The sequence below is a fragment of the Camelina sativa genome, chromosome 20 (assembly GCF_000633955.1).
Source record: "Camelina sativa cultivar DH55 chromosome 20, Cs, whole genome shotgun sequence".
NCBI lineage: Eukaryota > Viridiplantae > Streptophyta > Magnoliopsida > Brassicales > Brassicaceae > Camelina > Camelina sativa.
The window spans coordinates 12,891,842-12,917,199 of record NC_025704.1 but is presented as its reverse complement, the minus strand read 5'-3'; the positions used below and the strand labels follow the sequence as shown (position 1 = coordinate 12,917,199).

Genomic DNA, 25,358 nt, shown 5'->3' with positions numbered 1-25,358 from the left:
AAAACTCATCAAATCGTGACATGTGTCAATTTTAACGATTAAATATCCAAGTAAGTAATTCATCAAATCATGACGCGTGTCAATTTTAACGATCAGAAATCACATATCAAAGTCAGTAATTCATAGGATCGTGACACATGTCAATTTTAACGATAAGAAATCACAGTTTTCAAGCTTGGTAAAATGATGCATAAGATAATTGTAATATTATTATATTAAAAAAAACTTTGTTAATCCTAGAAGGAAAAAGGTTGCAAATACACCCCTCTATATAAAAAAAAAGAGATGATGACATATTTTTCATCAAACAAAATAAATTCGACTAGCTTTCTTTTTCTTGGTAAAATTTTCTTCTTTATTTTTTATTAACCTTTTGTTTGACACATCATTGTTCTTGAACAAGTCACGAAAGCAATTTGTTTGTTGTCTAATCAAAGCAACTATAGAAAAAGATTCCTAGATATTACCATGTGTTTTCGTCGTCATTTCTTTGAATTTTGTTTCGTTTTTCAATTTCATAATGCATACTACGCAATCTTTGACTTTGAAGTGTTAACAAAGTTTCTTATGCATAATAACTAACATTTTTGAGATTAACAAATTTCTCACGGTGTTATTATTATTTATATTAATTTGCAGGATAGGTAGCATAAAAAAGATAAATACACAAATGCAAGATAACAATAGAGATTATATAACACTAGATCAACTAAACAGAAAGCGTTCTTATCGCCGAACGATAGTACGACTTACAAGAAAGTGGAAAGCAAGAATTTTTTAAAAAAACAATGAGCTCATTAGAATAAATTCTCTCATAAAATAAAAGGGATTAAAAAAAATACAGAAAATTATTAATTCTAAAAATGTAAATACTCACTTCTATATAAACATAGATCGTCTCATATTATTCATCTAACGAAATAATTTATTCAAAATATTGCTTTCAACTTTGTTCTATTGTTCAAACTTTTTTAATGGAAAGACAAATTTTCCTTATTTCTTAAACCAAAACATACTCCTACTTTCTATTTTTTTCAGTTTGGAATAGGTAAAATTAATATGTTGTCCCAAAAAAAAAAAGATTAATATATGCATCTTCTTTTTCTAATACTGTATTTTAAAATTTATTGTAGTAGTTTTAGATTGTTTTATTTAATTTATATATTCATCTTTGAATTATTTGAGATTCATATATTACCGTGCTTATAATTTTTTATTATTTCATTAATTATGTCAAATTAATTTTCTTCTAATTTCTCAACCTTGATTGGTTGGTCATAGACCTTTTTTTTGGCAAACATAATTGTTACCATTTGTTCAATCTCAAAAAGAGATAAAGAAGAGAAGATCATCAACCTAATGGTTGGATAAAATATGCTAATCAAACACAAGCCTACAACAACATAGATAGATTGGAGAAACATAAATCGTTATTGATAGATCCATAGGAGTTTGAAGACATAGGCCACATCATGGTGTATCAAAAAAATTTCCATGAATACATTGGGAAATTTAACATACGTTACTATCAAAAGATTTTGTGACGTTGGAAAATGGTCTTTAGTTTCATTGGTTGCTGGAGCAAGCCACTTTGAGATAGCTAAAAGACGTGAACATGTTCCCTCCACACAGGAGGAGGGCAGAGCCGAGATTCTCTCTATGGTGGAGGAGGTTGGACGCAATGTCATCTCCTCAAGAGAGGAACATGAGAGAGGTTGGACACAAGGTTATCTCCCCAAGGGAGGAAGGTGGAGCAAATATTCTCTCCATGGTGGAGGAGGTTGGACGCAAGGTTCTCTCCATAAGGGAGGAGAGCAGAACCGAGGTTCTCTCTATAGTTAGTCATACATTATTGTGATGTAATTTATTTTTTATTAAAAATATTTTTTGAGCCAATAATTTGAGTGATTAAAGAAACTATGCAAAAGTGAAAGTAAAAAGACATATAATAATTGGCTTAATTTGTTCATATAGATATTTTCTAGGTAGTGGTAAATAATAGATTTGTAACATACAATAAACATAGGTGTAAAAAATACACTTTTATTAATAACATACATAAAAGATTTGTATATGGATATAAATCAGTGTATTATAGCAAACATTTTTTTTATAAATAATATACAATAAATTTTAATAGTTTTTTCTTAAATTTTATTTTGTTTACAAAATTTTAAATCCGCACATCGGACAGGTACTTATCTACTACATGTTATATTTTATGCGTTTATAGTTTTTATATATGTATGCTTTGTGATTATAATACATATACCCATAAATCCCATAACACATATCAAAATTTAAATAAAGCACACTGCAATCCAAATAATAATAATAATGATAATAATCAATTCATTTGCTACCACAAACTTCGTTTGCCACCCTTATCTCAAAGCTCATGATAGAAACACCCCAACTTTATTTGCCACGTACAATGGTCTAGACTCTAGAGTTAAGACAAGCTTTGCCGACGACCTCTCAATCTCAAGCTCAGTCCTAATTGCCCCCACAATAATGACTATTTATTTTTGTGCTACGAATTGCAGAAAATGCTTGAGAAAAAGGAAATATTAAAATGTTATAAATTCGTTAAAACATATACAATTGATTAAGAATTTAAGAGTTTAGAGGACAAGAAAAGTTAGAATGATTTGGTTCTACAATTGATTTTTCCAAGATTAATTTCGATTTGCATCGCCAATCAATGAATTTTGACTCAGTCTATTATTTCCTAAATATATAATTTGATTATTAAACAAACAAACTCATGTCAAATATGATATGTATAACGGTACATCTCTTAATCCAATATATATATGATATAAGATGAAGGACGTTCCTCCATGAATTAATAACACATCATCATCTCCTCATTAATTAATTTTGGTTTTTTTTGTATTAAAACTTTTCTACTAATTATAACTCTTGTAATGAAAGATTTTTTTAAAATTTTCCAGACGGTTGATGTTTTATTAGTTTTTGAGGGATTTTTTCAATAACAGAATCTTTTCTTCGCGTGGGGACAGTTTGCAATTGAGTAATCCAATATGGACTCTTTAATTAAATATTGGTTTGTGACATCGAACATCTCTTCTTGGTTTCGGTATTTCGACGTCCAGTGGCAGTAATACGTACGTGACACTAGAATTGATTTTGGATTTCGGTTCTTAAACCATATATATAAGGGCCACGGTCGAAAGTTTCGAAACTCTAGCCCGATCTCAATAAACGAGTGCAGTAGCTAGCAGTACTGCCTTTTATATGACACAAGTAATTATTATTGCATCTCAATATTATTGTTTTACACTACAGTATAAATAACCAAACTTAGACTGATATGTTAAGATCTCTTATATCTTTTTGGTACGTTGAAAGCCAAGAATCAATTATTTTAATTTCTTCCTCTCTTTGCATCACCAGCCACTCCGGATCTCCTTTGCTCTTCAAATTGATATCTTGACAATGTGAACCTGCTCATATATTACATTTAAAATTAATAATATGGGATAGTTCATCATATTCAAAAAAGATTTGGTGGATAAAATGGTTTGAAGAAAACTGAATATTAAATAAATTACCATTATTTGTGGTGATGGCAACTACACTATCTGAAAGATCCTCCAAAACTCTATAATATATGAAAAAACTATCTCATAAAACATTGTAAGGATAACCTATTCAAACAATTATGAAAAAAAATTATTATGCTTATTTACCCGCCAACGCTGTAAGGATCTGACAGTCCATTAGAAAATATTATATTGCTCCCAAATCTTCGGAGGATTAACTTGATATCCTGCATTAGATATATTTCATAATAAGATACACCTAAAAAAATAAATAAAACGAAGCAAAACTTTGGAAAAGATTATGCAAAACAAACAAAAAGTTGATCATAAATGATTTAAAATAGAGACAATAAAACCAATATATATATTAAACCTCAAAGAATGTAACAATGTACAGGATACATGAAGGAGATTTTAGTGGCTTGTGTAATAGACTTGATTATATAATATACATGAGTTTTAAAAGTTAATTATTCATCTATCTATACCTGAATGCCATAGTACGTTGTGATCCAATGTGGCCTAGGAGAGACACCATAATTAGATTCACAGCCCTCAATGAAACTGGTCATATTAAACGGGGATGTTGGGAACATGGTATCTTGTTTGTCATGTCCCACCGGTATCACTATCTCGCTGCAGCCCTATATAAAGATCATTTCATTTAATTAAGTTTATAAGAATCTTATATCAATATGTTAAACTGGGTTTTAATATGCCTTTTACTGCGTAATTTACATACTTGCCATCTCCATGCCATATCATCGTTTGCGACCAGCACAGAATAATTAGTATCATAGCAAGATTGATTGCCTGTTAAAGCGACGACACCTGCGAAGATCCGGTCGAGTATATCGATTTTACGGTTTGGTGGGTTGGCGTTGATTGCATTGCACACGTTGCTCACCAAGATACCCTCGTTGTATTGAACAGCTTCAGCGTATATCGTATCTAAAAAATCTTTGAGATCGAAGCTTCTATTTAATGGACTGCCAATTTATTTCAAGGAAGAAAATTAAGCATTTTAACCATAAATAAATTAATTAAAAATTACAAAATTAAAAGATATTTCTTCATACGCGCAAGTTTTGAACTTTTTGCCGAGGATCAATAAGCCGTTGGGTTTGGCAGCAACTTTATCGATTTCTTTCCAAGATTTGCGGATCGTATTGTAACATCTCATGTTCGTTTCCTAATAGAATATATGTTAGGAACATAAAGAGAATGATGCAATTAAAATTAGTAAAGATTAGAAACATAATAATTGTGACTAACAAAAAAATTGAAATTGATTTATTGTGATAAAAGAAAAAAGCAACTCCAACATACTGATAATTAAGGTTTAATAATTGAATAATTGTTATTACCTTGAAAACTTTGGTAATAATATAATAATAACCAAATTTAGGACGAGTATCTTCAAAGTAGAGAAGAGGAGCTGAAGATGCTAATGCCCCAAGTGCTATGTGCGGATATTTTAGCCTAAACCATGCTGCTAACACTGTTTGTCCATGAAAAAGGTAATACCGAAGAAAAACATAATCAACCCAATGATTATTAATTCCGTATACCTTTGTGTCATATAATGCTATTTGGTATTATTACTGAGAGTTATATGTAAGCAGTAAGCAGGGTCAGCCCTTGAGCCTAGCTTAAAAAGCTCATATGTTTTAATACGGCCTTTATCTTTATACATATTCGGCATCCATTTTATAAAAATTTCTTTAGTTTCTTTGTGTAAAACCGTAAAAGCTAAAATGGCCTCTTATATATAAGTTTTGAGGTGGACAGCTTTTATATCACACACTTTAAATTTTATCTATTAAGCTCAAAAAATAATTACTATGAAAATGTGCAAACCGATTTAGTTTTTCCCCTTATGGCCTTTTAATTTTGAGAACCGGCTATGTGTTAAAGAGTAACTATATTACATAAACCACATAAGTTATGGACTAGTGGACTGATGATATATACTATATACTAATGTACATAGACTTACTTCCACCATAGGATCCTCCTACGACAATGATAGGGCTGTGTTTAGTGGAGTACTTCTCCTTAATGTGCAAGAGAATTGCAGCGTAGTCTGCTAGGGCTTGAGCTGTATTCAAATACCCCAACGTACTCGCGTTCTTCATTGCTTCTTTTACTGATCCAAATGGAATCGTCTTCCCATAATACCTATGCTGCATTATATATTTTATGTACTTACATGCAAACACGGCTACAACAAATCTATATAAACACACATACACTGATACACACACCTCTATGTAGACGCAGAGCGCTTTAAAGTGAGGAGCATTGTCTCTAAGAAAACCGAAGGCAGACATATCCGTCTCTAACGATGATTCCAGTCCAAGAAATGCTAAGATTGGTGCGTTCGCTTTAGCACCAGCCCAGTGCTTGGAATCGATGGCGTATCGTTGTTGAAATGTCAGGTAGCTTTCCGGTGTGAATGTGAAATGGTCGAGAGTCTGATTAAAGTAGAAAAACTTAAGATCAGATTCAGCAATTTTTTGTGTTGGTCTGTCTGGTGCATTCTTTAGCAGATTTGGAGAAATCCCAAGTCGAGCAATTTTGGAGTGTGCGGGACAGATGAAATAAGATGACGATGTTGAGAATATGAAAAGAAGGAAAATTGTAAATGGAAGTGACATTTTTAGAGTGTTGTTTGCATATCAATTTTGAACTTAGTCAGCTTTCCAACTCCCAAGTCCATCCAGCAAACCTATTATATAGATCCTCAAAGGTTATAATGAACTAAATTATGTACTTAAGTGAGTTTCTTCTGCCTTTTGTGCGAATTGTTTGGTATAAATTAAAGCATCAAACGTGATAGCGATGTTTGTTTAAATATGTTTTTGCATCACACATATATACGTATGTATGTATGTATGTTTGTTTGTTTTTTTGTATATATGTACGATACGAAAACTATGAAAAACCTCATTGTAAAAATAAATTATAAAATCAATGTAATTGAGAACGCTGAAGTTTCATTTGGATTCTTTCTTTTTTTTTCTCTTTCTTAATAAAAGACCACCTAGTTGTGGGCATTCAGGTATCGGTTCGGGTTCGGTTCGGGTAATTTGGGTTTCGGGTAATTTGAGTTTATAATTTATAGAATCATATAGATAATATGGAAATTTCAGTTTGGGTTCGGTTCGGGTTTTTTCGGGTTCAGATCGGTTCGGGTATATTTTTGAAATACCGAAATATATCTGATATATTTTGGGTTTGGTTCGGTATAAGTATTTTTTACCCATTTAGAACCAAAATACCCATATATAACTAAAATATATATAAATTGAATAACTCTATCAAATTTCATGAAGTTATAACTAAAAAATCATACCAAAATAACTAAACCAAAGTTAGAAACTAAAGACAAGCAAAACAAGCAAGAAAAAACATAATCCAAAAGTCTAATCCAAAACATAAACAAGTAGTAAAGTACAAAATCAAATTCAAAAGTCTTATAAAAGCTAGAAGTAGGTATTGAGAAAATTGAAAGAAACAACAAGAATCAAAGACGAGATCGGTTGCATATGGTGAAAGTGAAACATTGTAGGCGTCTTAAATGTGGTTTGTAGGCGTCTTCACTGTTTCTCTGTTTCAAAAGCAGATCAGAATGTTACTAAGTGTAGTAGTGTACGAACAAGTAACAAGCAACAAAAAACCATGAAATTACCTTATATCCGATTATCTAGCTTGAGTTAAGTTCACCATCAAACTCTGGAAGATAAATAACATAGGTTCGGATATACATGGTACCAATTGGGTATCGGTTCGGATCGGATAATACCCGATACCCAAGAGTATTTACTATTAAAATCCAACTACTATATTGGAGAGGATCTATATCCGATCCGAACCAGGGTTTTTCGGTTCGATTCCAATACGAATATTTTGGGTCGGGTATTTTGCTCAGGCCTAACTGACCACCAATGGAGAAGCCAATATTGTCCCAGAATTAGAGAAATTTAAGCGTACGTCCACATTTTTTATAAAGAGTTAAAGCATAAAAAAGCAAAATAAAAAAAAAAAAGTTAAAATGCGTATTAAATGTTATCAAGTTGGTGAAAGTTGCGCGTGCAAAGCGATGGGCATATATTAGCAATCAACACCACAAATTGTACATGCTTTGCTTCATGAATCTGCAATCCTTTCTTATTTCTTTTATGTACATAATAAATTGTTAACACCAAATGTTATCATATGGTGTGGTGTCTTCGGCCCAGAGTTCCACTTTCTTTTTCTTTATTGTTAATAATCGAATCTTTAACTTAGAGACCATAGACCAACCATTATAATATTTAAGATGTGATGCATCTAGACCATATATCATTTTCTCGAGACACAATAATTAGTCAATAAACAACGACTTGAATGGCTTGCTTTTATTGAATACACGACAGTTCCATGTCTATTTAGGAATAGGATTTACATACATAACTGAATATGCTCTTTCTCGTCGCAATATATTATTGTTCAGATTAGAAAACGATGGCTCTTGATATATTCTATATAGATACGGGGAGATGATTTTGCTCAGTTATACTAGAGCAGGCTTGGAGCCAAGGTACTTTAACTTGCCCAATATGAATACAGTACTTCCAGGGATATGGTTTTGAACTTACAGGTGATGACCACATATACAAAAGTCATCCGAATAAACCATTATATGGAGCTCACAAGTATTTCCAACTTTTGCAACCTATCTTCTTATATTGACATCCATTTTTATTTTTCTATAATATCATACTAGGTAACAATCCGTACTATGTGCGGGATAAATTGATATAAAGAAAATTATTATAAATAAATTATTATTCTAGAACCAAGATTTTGTTTGTGTCAAACATATGCTCTAATTGGGAGACACTTTTAAGACTTTAAAATTAATTTAAAGTTTTAAAAGGCAAAATTTTACCAATCATGCTTTTATTACTTTATTATTTTTAAAAGTTTTAAAAGTCTAACTGCCCACTTTTTTTAGTTTGTACGTACAAATTTTTAAAGTCACAAATGTGAGACTTTTTTGGCTGTAAAAAAATAAATAATAATAAAACTGTTGTTATTTTTCTCTTTCTTATTATCCATGATGATTAAAACATTCATTTTCAATCTATGTATAATTTATCACAAATATATTATGATTCATTAAAAATAGATTTTTTATTTCTGTTATTTTGAAATCCATTTTTCATAATTATTTTTGCATCAAAAACCATTATAACACATGATCAATTATGTCATATCTTTATATTTTTTAATTTGTTGAAAATATATATCTATTCATTTTTATGAGTTTTTGTATTTTAATTTTAAAATTTTTATTTTTTAAATAAAATTCATTATGTTGCCAGAATTCTATATGTATCTCTGAAATCGAGTATGGAATTCTGTTTACTCACTTTTAAATTGAGTATAAATTTATTTTTAGCATAATTTATATTTATGAAAAACAACAGTCATTAAAGTTTTAACAGTTAAAGTTTCTACAGCAAAAGTCTCTACAGCAAAGTCTTTACAGTCAAAGCATCTACAGCCACAAGTAACAGCCGTTACCAATCAGGGCCATAATATGTAACTAAAGTTTTTTATTTATTTATTCAAAGCTGCGTTTTTTCGTGTAAAAAATATGTTTCACCCGTGAAATTTTAAATGTGGAAGATAAAATATTGATAAAATGTTACTATTTATTGCAACATGTCTTTTGTGTGGTTTGAAAATCAAATTCATATATTTTATGTTTTATTTTGTAATCATAACAATTTTGCATGTTTCTTATGTAACCATAACAACATACACTAAATTACTCGGTAGTTTAATTAATTAATTTTATTATATGTTAGTAACAATTGGATTCTAAACTAAAATTTTTAAAAATAATCTAATTTATTGATTTAATATTTATGATTAGGCTATTTAAATATTTTGAGTTAGTCGGTTTGTTAATATTTTCTATAAATAACGGATTATTCTTAAAAAAAACCATTATGAAAAAATTAATGAAATTTCAAAATCAATGTATTCGTGTAAGAATACATTTCACCCGTGAATTATGTGAATGTGGTAAAGAAAATATTTATATAGTTTTACAATTTATGGAAATATATATTTTTTGTGTGCTTTAAAAATCAAATTTTTATTTTTATGGTTAATCAAGTAACTGTAACAATTTTTCATAATCTAATAATCACTCATTTTAAATATATTATGATTTTTTCTGGTACTAAGTTTATTTATAATGATAAGGGTTATTGTCTCATTTCTTTTTAATAGCACATTGATTAATGTAAAATTAAAACGTATATTCCTATTTGGTTATCAATATTTTCATTTTTAATGAATAATTACACTAAATATTGAGATTAATTAGTTTACATACTTAGATATTTATAAGTAATCACACATCATGATATCCCCTAATTTGTTGTCATTTTTATATTTATTTATGAATATATATAAATCTATATTTATTGGGAATTAAGTTTCCTTTAATGAGTTGGAGATCATTCAGGGATAATATATTTCTTTTTATAATCAATTATAATAACTATTGAAAGCTTGTTTTTTAAATAATTATGGTAATAATACTAACATAAAATAACATTTTTATATGATTTTGTTAATAAGTTATATGTTTAATAAGTTAGATGTTCTTTATTTTTATTAACTTTATATGTTTTTATAGTCTTTTTAGAATATTTTACTTATATTGATTTTAAGAAATTAATATTTTATATTGATTTCTTAAAAATAATATAACTTTGATTTGTATATTTGTAAGTAAATTTTAGTGAAATTTTAACTAAAAATAGTATGTAATTATTCTATTAGTTTTCATATGTGATATTTAAAGTTGTGTGAGAATTGATGACATATCTAATTATTATTCAGTTAATTGTTTTTTTTTTAAATATAGTGGCATGTTAATATAATTAAGTAGAAAATTTAAGGGTTTTTTTTGATAAATGTGTCTCGAGCTCTCTGGCGGCGACACATCAGCTTTTTCAAGAGAGTGCTTCTATATTAGTATATAGGAGATTATTGGAACCTATATTCCTTAAATAAAGTTCTTAGCACTTCCATGATAGGCATAATGTTATAGTACTATTGTTATTCTTCGATAAGGTTCAAACCAGCTAGACTGTGTTCCCACCCCACATAATTATTTTGTCTCTTTCATGCCAACATTTCTAATCAGAAGAGCTATCTCTCTTTTCATGTCTTCACGACGCTTTATCGATAATAAATTTAGATTTTGTATCATGATAAATGTGTTTATACTCCATATGTTATATGTACTTATATATGGTGCTATGTAAAGATGACTAGATAGGTCAAAGTTCCTAGAGTACAAATTGTGGAATTAACTACTTTTTGAAAGATTTTTTATGTATATTGTACATTGTCTCGTGCAATAGTTTACAACTTTTATTTACAACAGCAACTAAAGTTCGATGATCACAACAACAACAACTAAGAAGAAAAATAGAAAAAAACTAGACTCCTCTTCATTTCAACAGTCCATAGAATTTGGTACACTCTATAACTGAAAATGTTGAAATCCCATGATGAGCAAATATGACATCTTCTCGAGATATTTTTCAGAAAAAAAAAAAGACATCTTCTCGATCGAGATCTAGTAGTCCTATAATTTTAGTGCTGTTTAATTAATTTTTAGAGTTAACAACAACAGCATAAAAAAAAAAAAAATTACTCAACCAATAAATTTTTGGAGTCCATAATCTCATAAAATTTGGAGGTCAGATATCAGATTAGGTTAACTATAGTTTATTTTACGTCGTCTCTATTTAACAGTATATAACCAATGAAAAAGATTACTTTACGTTCAAAACTATTACACATATATTAAAATTTCAGGGGCTACATTTTTAGATACCTATAGTGTTGTTAGAGAGTTCTTTGACCCAAATAATAAAAAAAAAACTACAAAAGTATATATACATGTACATTTATACGTAAAAAATGACTATAAATATAACTCGTTCATGCATGCATAACATAAGTCAATTTATGAACAATATAATTATTAGTGTGACAATGCTAAACTTACTAACTAAATATTAGCGTAACATGAACTATGTTGGGAATTGTTTGGCTGTGACAAAGAGAATGTGACATGAGAACACTCAATATTAGCCGTACGATGTGCTGTCCACCAAAATCCGATTATAAACCTAACCCTCGCCTTAACAAATACTTCAAAGTCGATATACCCCAACGAAGCTTGAGCCCTCAAATCCTCACCACTGGATTCGGAAACGCCGACGTTCCTTACGATCAACGCGTCATCGATCACCGCAACGTTCATTCGCGGTTGGTGAAACGGTTCCAACTTCGTGTCGAACGCAAGCGTCTGGTCCTTGAATAGAACGAATATCTGGACGGAAGTGTAGTAAACCGAGAGTTGGTGGTTGGGGTTGTACGACTGGATGGTGATTTTGAATGTAGCTGACATGTAATTGTCGTTGGTAAGGGTAAAGTTTTGTACAAACGCGTTTTCAACACTGTAATGAAGTTTCTTGCGTTTGGTTACGAGCCAGGTAATGAAAACACCTAGAGCTACGATGAATATTATGGTAAATATGAAGAAGATAACATGGCGAAGGCTATGGCGGCTTGACGAAGTTATCGGAGGCATGGGATCTAGCTAGAGAGTTTTAAGGTCACACACTGGTTGATTTGGATGATTTTATATATAGACAGATAATGCTTCGGATTCTAGAATCTGATGTTTTTTGCTTCAGAATCTTATGTTTTGTGTGTGTGTGTCAAATATCAGAATCTTACGTTGCTTCTAACCTTAATGATTATTTTATCAATATTCTTTTCTTTATAAAACGGAGATGCAAAACCGAGATCCTAGGTAATCAATTTTGACGCATAAAAAATAGAGTAGAATTTATCGAAACCCAATTCACATTTAACCATATGAAATCGTCTCTCGTTCCATGCAATTAATGCGCTAATGCGTTTTATAAAATTAATTGATTTAAGAAAGAAAAAGAAAAAATGATCTGTTGGAGGCTGGTTTATGAAAGATAATCTTGACTTTATGTCTTTAATGATCATCATAATCAGAGAACCCGGCCGGCCCGACTAATTGAAGAAGAGAATACATAACTATGGAAACTTTACAAATTTACCTTGTAGGGAACAAATAACTGTCTCTGTTTTGATACAACAAACGTAGCCTCCAGCTCCGACCTAACATTCCTTATCTGGCCTCATCCCTCTTTCAAATACGGTTTGCGACGGCAACCTAATCACCATCTGGTTTCTGTATGAAACCTAGACACTCTTTGGTATTATTGTTTGTACGAAAAAACTGTTCACTTCCATCTCATTTGGGCTTTAGGATTTCCCACCTTTACCTTATCTTGTGGATTGAGCTTCCAAAATTTGGTTCCAAAATATGTATTTTAGTTGGGCTTAGATTAATATAAAGAAAACATGTGGGCCATATACAATCTAGCAATTGTGTTCTTTTATGCAATTTAAAAGAGAACCAATAAATAAATGAAAAATGAAAAAATGAAAAATACTAATGAAATTTTGGAGCCCATAGTCTCTTAAAATATGAAGATCAGATTAGGTTAAATTAGTTTTACAAGTTAACAGTATCTACTATCTTCTATCTTTCTACAATTCTACCAATGAAAATTAAATACTCTACATCCATAATTTGTTTTTAATACCTAGTGTTGTTAGAGAATTCTTTGATCCAATAAAAAAAGAAAGAAAGAAAGAAAGAGTATAATAAATGTGAGTGTTGACGTTAAAAACAAGTATAAATGTACAAATATTCGTTCATGCATAATAGTAATCACCAGCATCACATATCAGGGGATGAACGATACGATTAGTAGTGTGAAAATGCAAACTTAGTAATCAAATATCAACATCACATGAATTATTTTGGGAATTGTGTGACTGCGACAAGAAGACCGTGACATGAGAACACTTCACCTTAGCTGTATGATGTGCTGTCTTCCACACCCCGACTTTAAACCTAACCCTCGCCTTAACAAACACTTCAAAATCGATCTTTCCCGACGAGATTTGAGCCCTCAAATCCTTACCATTGGATTTAGAAACGGCGACGTTTTGTGCGACTAACGTGTCATCAATCTGTTTGACATTCATCCTCGGTTGGTGAAACGGCTCCATCGTGTCGAACGCAAGCGTCTGATCCTTGAATTTAACGAATATCTCGACGGAGCTGTAGTAGACCGAGATCCTGTGGTTGGGATTGTGGGACTGGATGGTGAATATGAACGTAGCTGACATGTGATTGTCGTTGGTAAGGTTAAAGTTTTGAACCGAGGCGTTTTCAAGAGTGTAATGAAGTTTCTTGGGTTTGGTTTCAAACCAGGCAATGAGAAAACCTACACCTGCGATGAAGATTAGAGTTAGTATGACGAGAAAAACGTAGCATACAAGGCTAGGGCGGCGCTGTGGCTGCGCTGGCAAAGTTTTCAACGCCATTGGTTCTAGATTGGGTTTGTGGTCACACATTGGTTTAGTTGTATGATTTTGTATATATAGAGTAGATGATTGTGATGCAAGATACTTGGAAAGTGCCTTGGATTCCGATGTTCTTTGCTTCAGCTGTAGAGAGATATGAGTTATATTTTATATTGTCGCTTTGGGACATTCGTGTCTCATCATCTACTTTGCTTTCCCATCAGCATTTCTTTTAACAATATTTATGTTTCAAAGCTTTATTGAGCAATTCTAAGACAACACTCAAACTGGCAAGTGGGACATGTAACATGTTATCTTATAATTTATAAAACTTACCCGAGAATAAATTAAAGAAGATAATTCGCAGAATAAAAGTGTAAATCGTATACAATATTCAACTTAGTTTACGTTCTTAAGAATTTAGATTCTATGATAAATTGTACATTCCAACTTCCAATATGACAGAGAGATATATAATTTTGGTTGGTAATACTTTTTTTAATAATTAAAAGGTCTTCATGCATACGTCCGTGCATTCTCCAAGGTCAGAGATCAAAATATTTCATACGATCTATTTCCAAATATTATTTGAACTAGCGACTTTTAAATTGCATGAGAGTTTTTACCGGTTCAGCTATTGACAAATGGTGTACTTTAAGTTTCTTCCCAATTTACCATATACTAGCTATAAACTACATAATTTCACATAATCTATTAAATTCTTTTCAATTAACCAAATTTAATTAACTGCGATTTAAATTCACGTTTACTTTTTCACGAAATAGTACAATTTTACGATTTTAAAATGAAACTAATTGAATTTGATTAATTGAAAAAATATAGATTAAGTAGAATTATAAAGATTATAACTAATATATAGTAAGTTGGACATAGACTAAAAGTATAAGATAATCATAGTTGAACGTTTATATAAGTACAAGAATATGCTTGTCTCTTAAATTTGGATTTAAAATCTCAAAAAAAATGATTTATTTATAGTGAGAGTTTCTCATAGAAAAATTCCCAAACGAGGTGTCTAAACAAAATCATGGGAATAATCTTACAAAATCATTGGGGGTGATTGGTTACCACTTTTATGAGGATTACTTTTAAATTGGTGTAATTTAAAAACTTTAAATGATGTGACTTAAAAAAAAAGTCACAAATAATAGACAATTAAAATAAAAAAAAGCGTAACAAGAACAATATGACTGACTATTCTCACTTTGTAAAGATCACCGTTATAGATAGAATTTTTGGAATTGTATTTATGTATATTGTTATATATATATATATATATATTGTGTCATTAGTAATTAGATGTTTTAAATATATATATATATATAGATATATACATATATGTATATTTCTGTTATTTGAAAAAAAATTTCATCACATTTTCAAAAAATTATGTTTTGCTTTATGTTTTGCTCAACTTTTGCTTAATTTTTGGTTTCCTTTTTAATATTTTGTTTTCAAAACTATGGATCGTTATCTAGAAAGCACATATTTAAATTTCAAGTCCGTAATTAACTTCACTTTTAAAACAATATTTAGTCTTATAGTCGTCTCAAGAACAACAACCAGATTTACAAAATACTAATAATTTCAAGAATATAAGTGATAACACGTACGTCCACATCAATTTTTTTGCTTTTTCAGAAATATTAGCTCAGCCGGGGTTCATTCATCCTCTTCTAAAGGATCACAAGCTACAGGTTTTTTTGTTTGTTTCTATATTTATATTTTTACGTACTCATTTACAAAATATTGCATGTGTTTTATAATTCTAGTTTTTCTTTTGTAAAAAAATGTGTTTTAATTGTTATTAATACAATGTTTTCCAAATGTCAGGAGGGAACCATTCCGATACGGAGAACGGTCTCTCAGGAGAACGGAACTACCAATTATGGGCTGGAGCTGAAGTTACCGAAGGACCTGAGGTAAATATATATTTTTCCGTTTTTCTGTAATATGAATTGAACCAGAAATTGATTATCATCTGGAACCTGACTAAATTTTATTTAAACGGTACAAACTGAAATATTTGAATCAAAATCAGAACTATATAAATATATATATATATATATATATATAAGAAAATTATTTGTTTATGTAAAGGTGAGTATCGACAATCTTTTTTCTTTTAGGATTAATAATTGACAATATAATTTATTTAATTATGATATTATAATAATTAATTGTATAATTTTCTTAATTCTTTTTCTTATAGAATTAGTAATTTAAAATTAGAATTAGCCTTATTTTATATATAATATATGAACTATCTTTTTACATTTATTAAATTGTTTAAATTTTTAATTTCTTATAATTTACAAATATGTTAAAAAAGTTTTTGTATAACACATGACAAAATCTTTAATTGCTAAATTTACACGTGTGGCGATCACATGAGTTACTAACTTTGAAAACCAAAGTTTATATAATAACATAATATTGAATATGTTATCAAATCATTCACTGATTGAAAAACTTAAGAAAATTACATTAATTTCTTATTTTGATTATCTTATTTTTTTTACATTATGTTAATTACTAATTTTAACACATTAAACATTTTCATACTTTAATCACTTTTCTGTATAAATTTATTTTTACTATATAATTATAATAAATAACAATTGTAATTAAATTGCAAATATTTTCCTTATTAATTGCACATATTTTCCTATTGAAATTAATAATTTAATAGATAAATTTCATATTAGAATTAGTGATATAATATATTACTTTTGGTTTTATATACTTTCAAAAATATTAATTATAATCCTTTTATTTTTAAGATTTTTTAGTTTTTCAGAATTATTATAAATTTTCTTCTCACACATGTCAAAATATTATCGGTACACTTGACACATGTCGCGATTATATGAATTACTAAATTTGAAACTAAAGTTTATATAATATAGGAGGATTGCTAGAGACAACCCTATTTTTTTTTATCTCTAATTAAGTATAAATTTATTGATTATTCAATAATAGTTAAAACCACATGAACAGGATATTCAAAACTGAAATCCAAAGTAATCTATAGGATTTTATATGCATATAAAAATATAGCAGTATTTAGGTCTAGGCATTTGAGTATCATAAAAAAATATAGAATTTAATGATCACCATGAGAAAATTAGACTGATTGAAGAAGATAAATACATAAATATGAAAATTGTTTTTGCTCTTTAATTTATACGAGCATAATGTGGTTCTTAAGTGTCTACAATAAAGATCTTTTAATTAAAATGTATATTTTAAACTAAAACAGTTTTATGTATGTTTTTTTGTCGTTGTTTGATGTGTATTTTTATTTAGAAAGCTCACAAAGTTTTAAGATGTTATAAAGTGTTTAAAACCAACAAAAACAAATTAAATAGAGAAAAAACAAGTTTATATTTTATATTAGCTTATGTGATTTTTTTTGCTAACTGCAAAAGAGAACATAATAACATTGTGCTAATACTTCTCCTACATCCACACACAAAAAAAATTTATAAGTATATATAAATAATTTTTTGGTTAAAAAAATAGAAATAATTATAAGTAAATATGATTTATGCTATATGTAGTTTAGAGATAGCATATTGAGTTCAAGATAAGACGGTTTTCCTCTCTCGCCATAGGCGATTTCTCCAAACCACCGTTTCACAGCAAAACCCTTCTTCTCCACTTTTTCCGACCGGCGTCGGCTTCTCCGGCGTCGGCCATCGTTGTTTTCTTTGTACAGTTGCTTTAACATCTCCTAATTACCGCAGAGTTTTAAATTTTCAGTAACTAAAACTGGCAAATCAATATTATCAAACCCACGCAACTTGCCTCTTCAGTGTTTCATGGACTGAGTCCGTCATTTCCAAATCAGACTATGGTCACTCCATCAGATCGATCCTTGATTTGGATTATCTATCAAATCGGTGAGATTTCACTAATCAATATGAGGGATTCATCTCATCTCCATTGTCGCTCCTTTCACATAGTGTCGATTCGAAGGAATTGTGATGTCTTTCTTTGTAGAAAGTTTTTTTCCGGTGTGCTCGATCACTGCCGGTGGAATTTCTGGGTTTCAACCGGTGAATGTTCTCTTACCCAAATGTATGGAGTTTTGACATGGGTTTTTGATCGTGGAATCAAAGGAGGAATCAGTCTGCTTGATGAAATCAGAATCCAAAATAGATGTGAGTATGTCCCTCACACTGAGTTGGGATTAATTATCCTTATATGTGTAAGATTTGGGGATGTGTACTCTTGTGTTGGATGTGTTAATGTTTTTCTTGTGACGTTAACATTGTCTTATGATGGTGATGTTTTCCCATTACCTTGGTTGGAATATTTTATTTTGTTGATTGATTACATGGGATGTGGAGTGTATCGTTCTAAAATGAAGGCAATGATTTTCTATGACGATGATGGTGATCACTTTCCCCGGTTGAAAGCCTTTTTTTTACTAGAACTGGTTCGTTGGTTTATTCAATTGCTATGGCCTTCGTATTATCCAAAACAAGACACGAGCGTGATGGGAAGGAAAATGGTGGTGAGTGACTATGATGATGATGATATCTCTTTTCCTTGGTTGGGAATTTCTACTTCTATGAAAAGAAAAATCATGGTCAATAATCGGCAACGATGCGTAAGGCATTTCTAGCATATCGTTTTGAGTTTCAGAAGACAAGATTCAGAATCACTCCAAGCAACTCTTCAGTTTTTTACTTTTAACAAAAGTAATGCGAAAAGCATTTTAGAGTTTCATCTATAAGATGATAGCCAATTACGAATATGTGAAGGGAGACGTAATAGATTTTTATCTGTTAGCCTGTAAGGCTTTATCGTAAAGCAGGGTCACTTCCACTCTTTTATCGAAATTGCGTTCAATTTTCTATATTTGTGTCAATAGTTGTATATGAGTGATTTATATATCATGTAAAACTCTTTATGATATAATAATATATTTGATTTGTCGAAAAAAAAAGAGAGGGGAAATAAACTAAAATAAAAAGATGAGCTTTCCATCGCAAACACACAGCCGTGAACCTGATTAAATTAAATGAAACAATAACAATATCGGACTATTAAAGGGCTTTTAAAAAACCATTTCGGGCTAAAATAGGGCCCAGCCCACTTATTACAGTATTTGTTCCTTGGTTCTTCAATTTTTTCTTCTTCTTCTTCTTCTTCAATCCTGAACGATTAGTGATTAAGGGTTTGGAGAAAAATCACTCCTTTGTACCCCTCCGGCGAACCGTCTTCTGTCGCTGGCCATTACATCTCCGGCGAACCAGCTTCTTCTTCTTCCCCGGTCAGGGGGTCAAGTTCATTGCTTTCTTCTAAAAATCTGGTAAATTAGCTGCTCGAGAAGCTCTAGTTACGAACTGAAATTCAAATCTGATCAGGGCTGTAATTTATTTATGTTTGCTGGAAGTGAAGTTGATTGGGAATAAGAGAGGAAGAGTCTTGAAGTTGGAGCAAATAGAGTAGTGTCTATGGAAGACGATCCAAGTAACCCTCATGAACTCGATTTTGAGAAAGCCGATCGACCAATTTGGTTGATGAAGTGTCCTGTAATTGTCGCCAAGGCGTGGGGGAAGCTAGCTCCTTCCTCGGAATCTATTGACTTGGCCAAGGTTGTTCTCAACATTGATCCTCTACGACCTACCCCCGAGGTATATATATATATATTTGGTTACTTGTTCCATGTGGTTGATTTATTAAAAATGTAGCTCAGGGAAGGATCCTGCTTTAGTTCTGTATTTTTTCTACTTTGTTGCAACTTATATCCTTGTACTGGTATCATCAATCAGTTCACTATGAAGATGCATAATGCTGAGTTTGAAAACATGCCAAAGAGCTACGCTTTGAACATGTTCAAAGACGTTGTTCCCATGCAGGCCTTTTCGGATATCAATCAAGGTGATTTCCCTATTTACCTCTCTGATTGATAACATCAGATTTGTCTCTTCTCCTTCGTTTGGCTTTCCATATCTCATACTAGGCAAGCTACTCTTATAGTGATTGAATACAGCTGTTGAAGGAAAGATAGATCACAAATTCGATATGAAGCCATATGGCGAAGACATTGAAGAATATGCAAGGCTTTGTCGGGAGAGAACGACCAAAGCCATGGTTAAAAATCGACAGATACAGGTAAACATTGAGGCGTTTGCTTTTCCTATTATTCTCCTCCTATGTTGTCTCTTTGGTTACCTAATTGTATAAGGACTTTTCTTCTGTGAACTGCGTGCGCCTATAGGTTATCGATAATGACCGCGGAGTACATATGAGGCCCATGCCTGGAATGTTTAATTTTGTTTCATCCTATTCAAAGGTAAAATGTTATTCTCTTGTCAATGATTTTGCATATATGGAGTAAAATCATTAAGAAGATGGTAAAGAGTAATGAAGCAACAATTCAGCATTCTTTTGTCAGACTAGATACGATTCTGTCTGGATGGATACTTCAACTAATGATTTGAAACTTCAAAATCTTCTGTCTTTTTTAATCTTTTCTTTCCCATATCAGCTTAAAACTAGAGTTTGTGTTTTGTGTTTGAATGAGCAGGAAAAGAAGAGACCTGCCCAAGTCAAGCAAACAGAGGTGAAGAGGACGAGAAGAGACCGTGGTGAACTTGAAGCTATAATGTTCAAGCTATTCGAAGGACAACCTAACTGGACACTGAAGCAGCTTATACAGGAGACAGACCAACCAGCACAGTTCCTGAAAGAAATACTGAACGAGCTGTGCGTGTACAATAAGAGAGGATCGAACCAAGGGACATATGAGCTTAAACCTGAATACAAGAAAAGTGCCGAAGATGATGACGCAGGTGGGCCCTGAAACCAACTAACCCCTTGTGTAGCACTATATTCATGTGCCATAGTACCCTGAGTCATTTGATCGGGGTAAAACAGATTTTAGCAGAGGAGAAAAGAATTGTTTTTAATATTTTAGTTTGTATTATTATAAACTAATATCGTTGAAGGAACTGGTCATGATTCCCATGGCTGCGAGATTCCGATGTCTGGGTGGCCTTGTTTCAGCACCTTGAAGGTGTAGATCTTGTATGTCTCCACGTTCTTCTTCGATCTCGGTTTTCTTCTCTGCAGATGTGTCATGTTTTTGAATGCCTATACACTCGGCATACCTGCATGATGGAAATCTTATAGATTTACGATCCTAATTCGTAGCTCTAGTCTAATTATAAGAAGCCGATTACCAGACCCGAGAGTCCTTGACCAATGAAGAAAATGAGTAAATATACCAATAGGATTTATTACAGCCAATTTTGTTTTACATATGTTTTTTTTAATCATATTACAAGTTACAACCAGTGAAATATTAAATCGATATTCTAAGATCCTTAAGATCATTCTGATAGGTGTGAATATCCAAGATTCAATGATCTCAACTCCTTTCTCACGTTGCTCCACGAGCCAATCCGGGTCTTCCTTGCGCTTCAAGTTAATAATATCCATACAATGAGACCCTGATCAATGTTTATATAGTAAAAATATATAACGAACATTAGTGAGAGAGTTCATGTACCCCTTGAATTAACGCTTAGTTAATAAACAAATCATGTCTAATAAATATAGTTTTCCGTCTTTTGTCGTAGTGGCAACAACCGTGTCCAATACGCTGAAAATATATTGAAAAAAAGTTATGAACAAAAAAATATCTGATAGCTCATCTTAAAAAGTTATGAACAAAAAATATTCCCTGCCGACACTATACGGATCTAACAATCCGTTGGAGAATATGATGTTGTAGCCAAATCTTCAAAATATTAACTTAACGTCGTCCTATAAATATACATTGATATATTAAATTATGAATAAGATAGATATTGAAATTAGTTATATCATATATAGGATTATAGAATTATGAATTATGAGTGATGTCAAAAAAAAAAAAAAAGAATTATGAGCACCTTAGTACCAAAATGTGATCTAACCCAATGCGGATGAGGCGAACACCGTATTCTGATAAGGGTAAAACTGCTCATATTGTATGGTTTCATTTGAAACATAGAATCTTCATTGTTGTGTCCGATGATGGGCATAAAGATTTTGCTGCAAACCTTTATAATAATAGTGTGTGCATTTTTAACTCATAAACTAGTTGGACGAGTTCGTTTTCAAAAAAAAAAAAAGAATTATTCATGTACATATTATTAGCTACTAATTTATATAGAAAAAGTTTCGTTCATATATAGTTGTCAAGGTTAACAAAAATATACTAATAAAATTAGATTTAAAATTGATCTTAGGTTGAACATGAGAAACATAATCTCGGTTGGATTAAAAATTATATATACTTTATCGCCGTGAGTGTTGATAGAATGAAAATTAAATTTAAAAAAAAGATAAGCAAAACATATGTAAAATGTAAACAAAACATAAGTAAAATAAATTTTACGTAAATTTTACATATGTTTTGCATATATTTTTTTTTTAATTTAATTTTTCATACTATCAACACTCACAGCGATAAAATGTATAAATTTTTTAATCCAACCAAAATTATGTTTAATGTGGCTTTTCATCTTCCTTTCAAACATTCGATACATTATAATACTCTACTAATACAAATAAAAATCTAAAAATTTAATAATGTATAATTTTTATCTATGTTTCTAAAACTAGATTTTTAATGAATTTTAATTAATAACTTAATAAAATTAAGAGGCATTTTCAAAAATACCCCATTTTTCATGTCCCTTTTTATAAATACCCCTCCATGTTGATCATTTTTAAAACTACCCCTCTTTATGAACAAAATGACCAAATTACCTTTTTTTTTAAATGACAACAAGAATGTACAGTCACCAAAATAAAAAAAAAATCCGCCAAAAAAACAAAATTTTTCCTGCCAAAAATTAGTTTTTTTCCCGCCAAAATCGAAAAAATTTTCCTTCAAAAAAAATTTTTCCCGCAAAAAAAAAGAATTTCCCGGCAAAATCGAAAAATTTTCCCACCAAAAAAATTGAAATTTATACTTTATAAAAACATTGTAAACCTTTTTAAAAACCTTGTAAAAGGTTTTTAAACACCTTGTAAACTCTTTTACAAGGTGTTTAAAAGCGTTTACAAGGTGTTTAAAAACCTTGTAAAAGCGTTTACAAGGTGTTTAAAAACCTTATAAAAACCTTTTAATTAAAAGGTGTTTAAAAACCTTATAAAAACCTTTTAAAAGCGTTTAAAATGTGTTTAAAAACCTTGTAAAAGTGTTTACAAGGTGTTTAAAAACCTTTTTAAAAACATTTTGAAAACCTTTTAAAAACCTTATAAAAACCTTGTAAAAGCGTTTACAAGGTGTTTAAAAAACCTTGTAAAAGCGTTTACAAGTTGTTTAAAAAACCTTTTAAAAAACCTTTTAAAACCTTTTAAAATCTTTTAAAACTCTTTTAAAATCTTTTAAAACTCTTTTAAAACTCTTGTAAAAGCGTTTACAAGGTGTTTATAAGGTTTTTATAAGGTTTCTACCTTATAAAACCTTGTAAATTTTTTTTTGTTGAAATTTTTTGTCCAAATATTTTTGACATAAAACTTTTTTGGCAGGAAATGTTTTTCGAAAACTTTTTGGCAGGAAAATATATCGAAAATTTTTTTGGCGGGAAAATTTTGTTTTATTTTTATTGAATAAAATTTTTTTCATCTAAGGATAAAATTGTCATTAAAAATTAAAGGAGGGTAAAAATAAAAATGACCAAAAAAGAGGGTATTTTTGAAAAGATGTATATCAAAAAGGGTATTTTAACAAATTCTCTAAAATTAATAGAATTTATGTTTTTAAATTTAATAGTATGACATGTCAAAAAAATTCTGAAACACATGGTATTTTCTCCAAGATTAGATTTTGTGGAAACCTTACTTTATTATCTAAGATTAGCTAGGTTTTAATCTTTTTGTCATAGAACTTTGTTTACCTGCCATCCCCATGCCCTGTCACTGTCTGTGAGCTGATCAGAACCATAACAAGGTTTATTTCCTGTAGAAGCAGCCACACCTGCGGAAAAGAAATCTTGTGAAACCTCATCATCAAGCTTAGCTATCTTAAAGGCTGGGAAGCAACTTTGATTTATTTCTTTACAGAATTTTACTTTCCAGAGTTAAAGAAATGTTACACTAATTATCGGGATTCAAATATATTATATAAGGGCTTAATGTAATTTGAAGCTTTCGGCCGTACCAAAAATAAAGGCTGATCAGCATTACTTAAAATATAAGTTACCTATTAACAGAAGGAAAAATAATCACCTGCGAAGATGTCTAGTAGAGTGTTTGGTGGGCTCGTGTTAATAGCCTCGCACATGCTGGCAACCGAATACACATTATTGTTGTATTGAGCTGCCTCGGCGTATACGTAACTCAAAAAGCTTTTGAGTTCAAAGGTGTCGTCGTTCAAAGGACTAATGAATCAACATAAATTAATTAATTATTGAATTGATAGATTATCATCATAATTATATACTGTATATCAAATTAGGATAATCTTTTTACTTGCTTAACTTGAAATTCTTGCTGAGGATGACAGACCGTTGGGTTTGGCAGCAATCCTGTCTATTTCATCCCAAGATTTACGTATCTTGTCATGACATTTCTGACATATAAAATGTAAGTAATGAATATTGTTGACAGCATGATTATTGAAATTTATTAATAGGAATATACGATATATATTGAAATATAAGTAATGCATATTATTGACAGTATAACTATTGAAATATTTTTACTTACTTTGAAGACTTTGGATACTATATAAAAGTAACTGTGTTTTGGACATGTTTCTTCAAAATAGAGAAGAGGGGCTGACGATGCTAAAGCCCCAAGCGGCCAAGCGCTATGTGTGGGTATTTATTTGAGTTTAAACCAAGCTGCTAACACTTTTAAAATGTAGAAAATCAAACAATTATCGATAACGAAAGAGGCATGAAACATTAATTAGAGAAAGTTCATATTTTATTCTAAAATTATTAATATTTACGTCAATAACTTTTTAGTAATCGATTATCAAAAGTTATGTTTTTTTTTTGTTTATATATAATATCTAAAAATAAATATATATGGAAATATGATATACAAATATTTTGATCTATTATGAATTTATGATGTATATTGTATAATGGTAAACGGTAAACTTACTTCCACCGTAGGATCCACCGATAACTATTATCGGACTGGGTTTTGCCGAATATTACTCCTTAATAAGCATAAGAACTAGGTAACAACCAGCACATATTGTAGATAAACCAATTTAAATAAATTTATTATTGGGAAGTT

At 30.5% G+C, this 25,358-nt stretch overlaps 4 protein-coding genes, 1 long non-coding RNA gene and 1 pseudogene across 8 annotated transcripts; 2 read left to right on the top strand and 4 right to left on the bottom strand.

Moving 5' to 3' along the window:
* LOC104770636 (lysosomal Pro-X carboxypeptidase-like) lies at positions 3,222-6,333 on the bottom strand. Its single transcript, XM_010495089.2, has 9 exons — positions 5,837-6,333; positions 5,569-5,755; positions 4,937-5,070; positions 4,649-4,761; positions 4,312-4,558; positions 4,058-4,213; positions 3,717-3,796; positions 3,579-3,628; positions 3,222-3,470 (listed from the first exon to the last, which is right to left on the bottom strand). Exons 1-9 carry the CDS (start codon positions 6,227-6,229, stop codon positions 3,328-3,330), a joined length of 1,503 nt encoding a protein of 500 aa, XP_010493391.1. The 5' UTR covers positions 6,230-6,333; the 3' UTR covers positions 3,222-3,327.
* Positions 11,601-12,246, bottom strand: LOC104772476. Its single transcript, XM_010497083.2, has one exon. It carries the CDS (start codon positions 12,244-12,246, stop codon positions 11,662-11,664), a length of 585 nt encoding a protein of 194 aa, XP_010495385.1. The 3' UTR covers positions 11,601-11,661.
* Positions 13,346-14,142, bottom strand: LOC104770635 (uncharacterized protein At1g08160-like). The gene has a single exon (XM_010495088.1). The coding sequence runs from the start codon at positions 14,121-14,123 to the stop codon at positions 13,497-13,499; it is 627 nt and encodes a 208-aa protein (XP_010493390.1). The 5' UTR covers positions 14,124-14,142; the 3' UTR covers positions 13,346-13,496.
* Positions 17,892-19,022, top strand: LOC104772475 (annotated as a pseudogene).
* On the top strand, positions 19,247-21,181 carry LOC104770634 (transcription initiation factor IIF subunit beta-like). 4 transcript variants are annotated; one of them, XM_019242204.1, is made up of 6 exons: positions 19,247-19,416; positions 19,506-19,741; positions 19,880-19,988; positions 20,101-20,222; positions 20,329-20,403; positions 20,638-21,181. In XM_019242204.1, the coding sequence occupies exons 2-6, from the start codon at positions 19,562-19,564 to the stop codon at positions 20,911-20,913; spliced, it is 762 nt and encodes a 253-aa protein (XP_019097749.1). In that variant the 5' UTR covers positions 19,247-19,416; positions 19,506-19,561; the 3' UTR covers positions 20,914-21,181. The 4 variants fall into 4 exon arrangements, with proteins under 4 accessions (XP_019097749.1, XP_010493387.1, XP_010493388.1 ...); XM_010495085.2 differs by having other exon boundaries at positions 20,092-20,222; XM_010495086.2 differs by having other exon boundaries at positions 19,260-19,416; positions 19,501-19,741; positions 20,092-20,222.
* LOC104772474 lies at positions 21,361-24,479 on the bottom strand. Its single transcript, XR_002037026.1, has 3 exons — positions 24,336-24,479; positions 24,005-24,084; positions 21,361-21,562 (listed from the first exon to the last, which is right to left on the bottom strand). It is a non-coding gene; the product is annotated as an uncharacterized LOC104772474 (long non-coding RNA).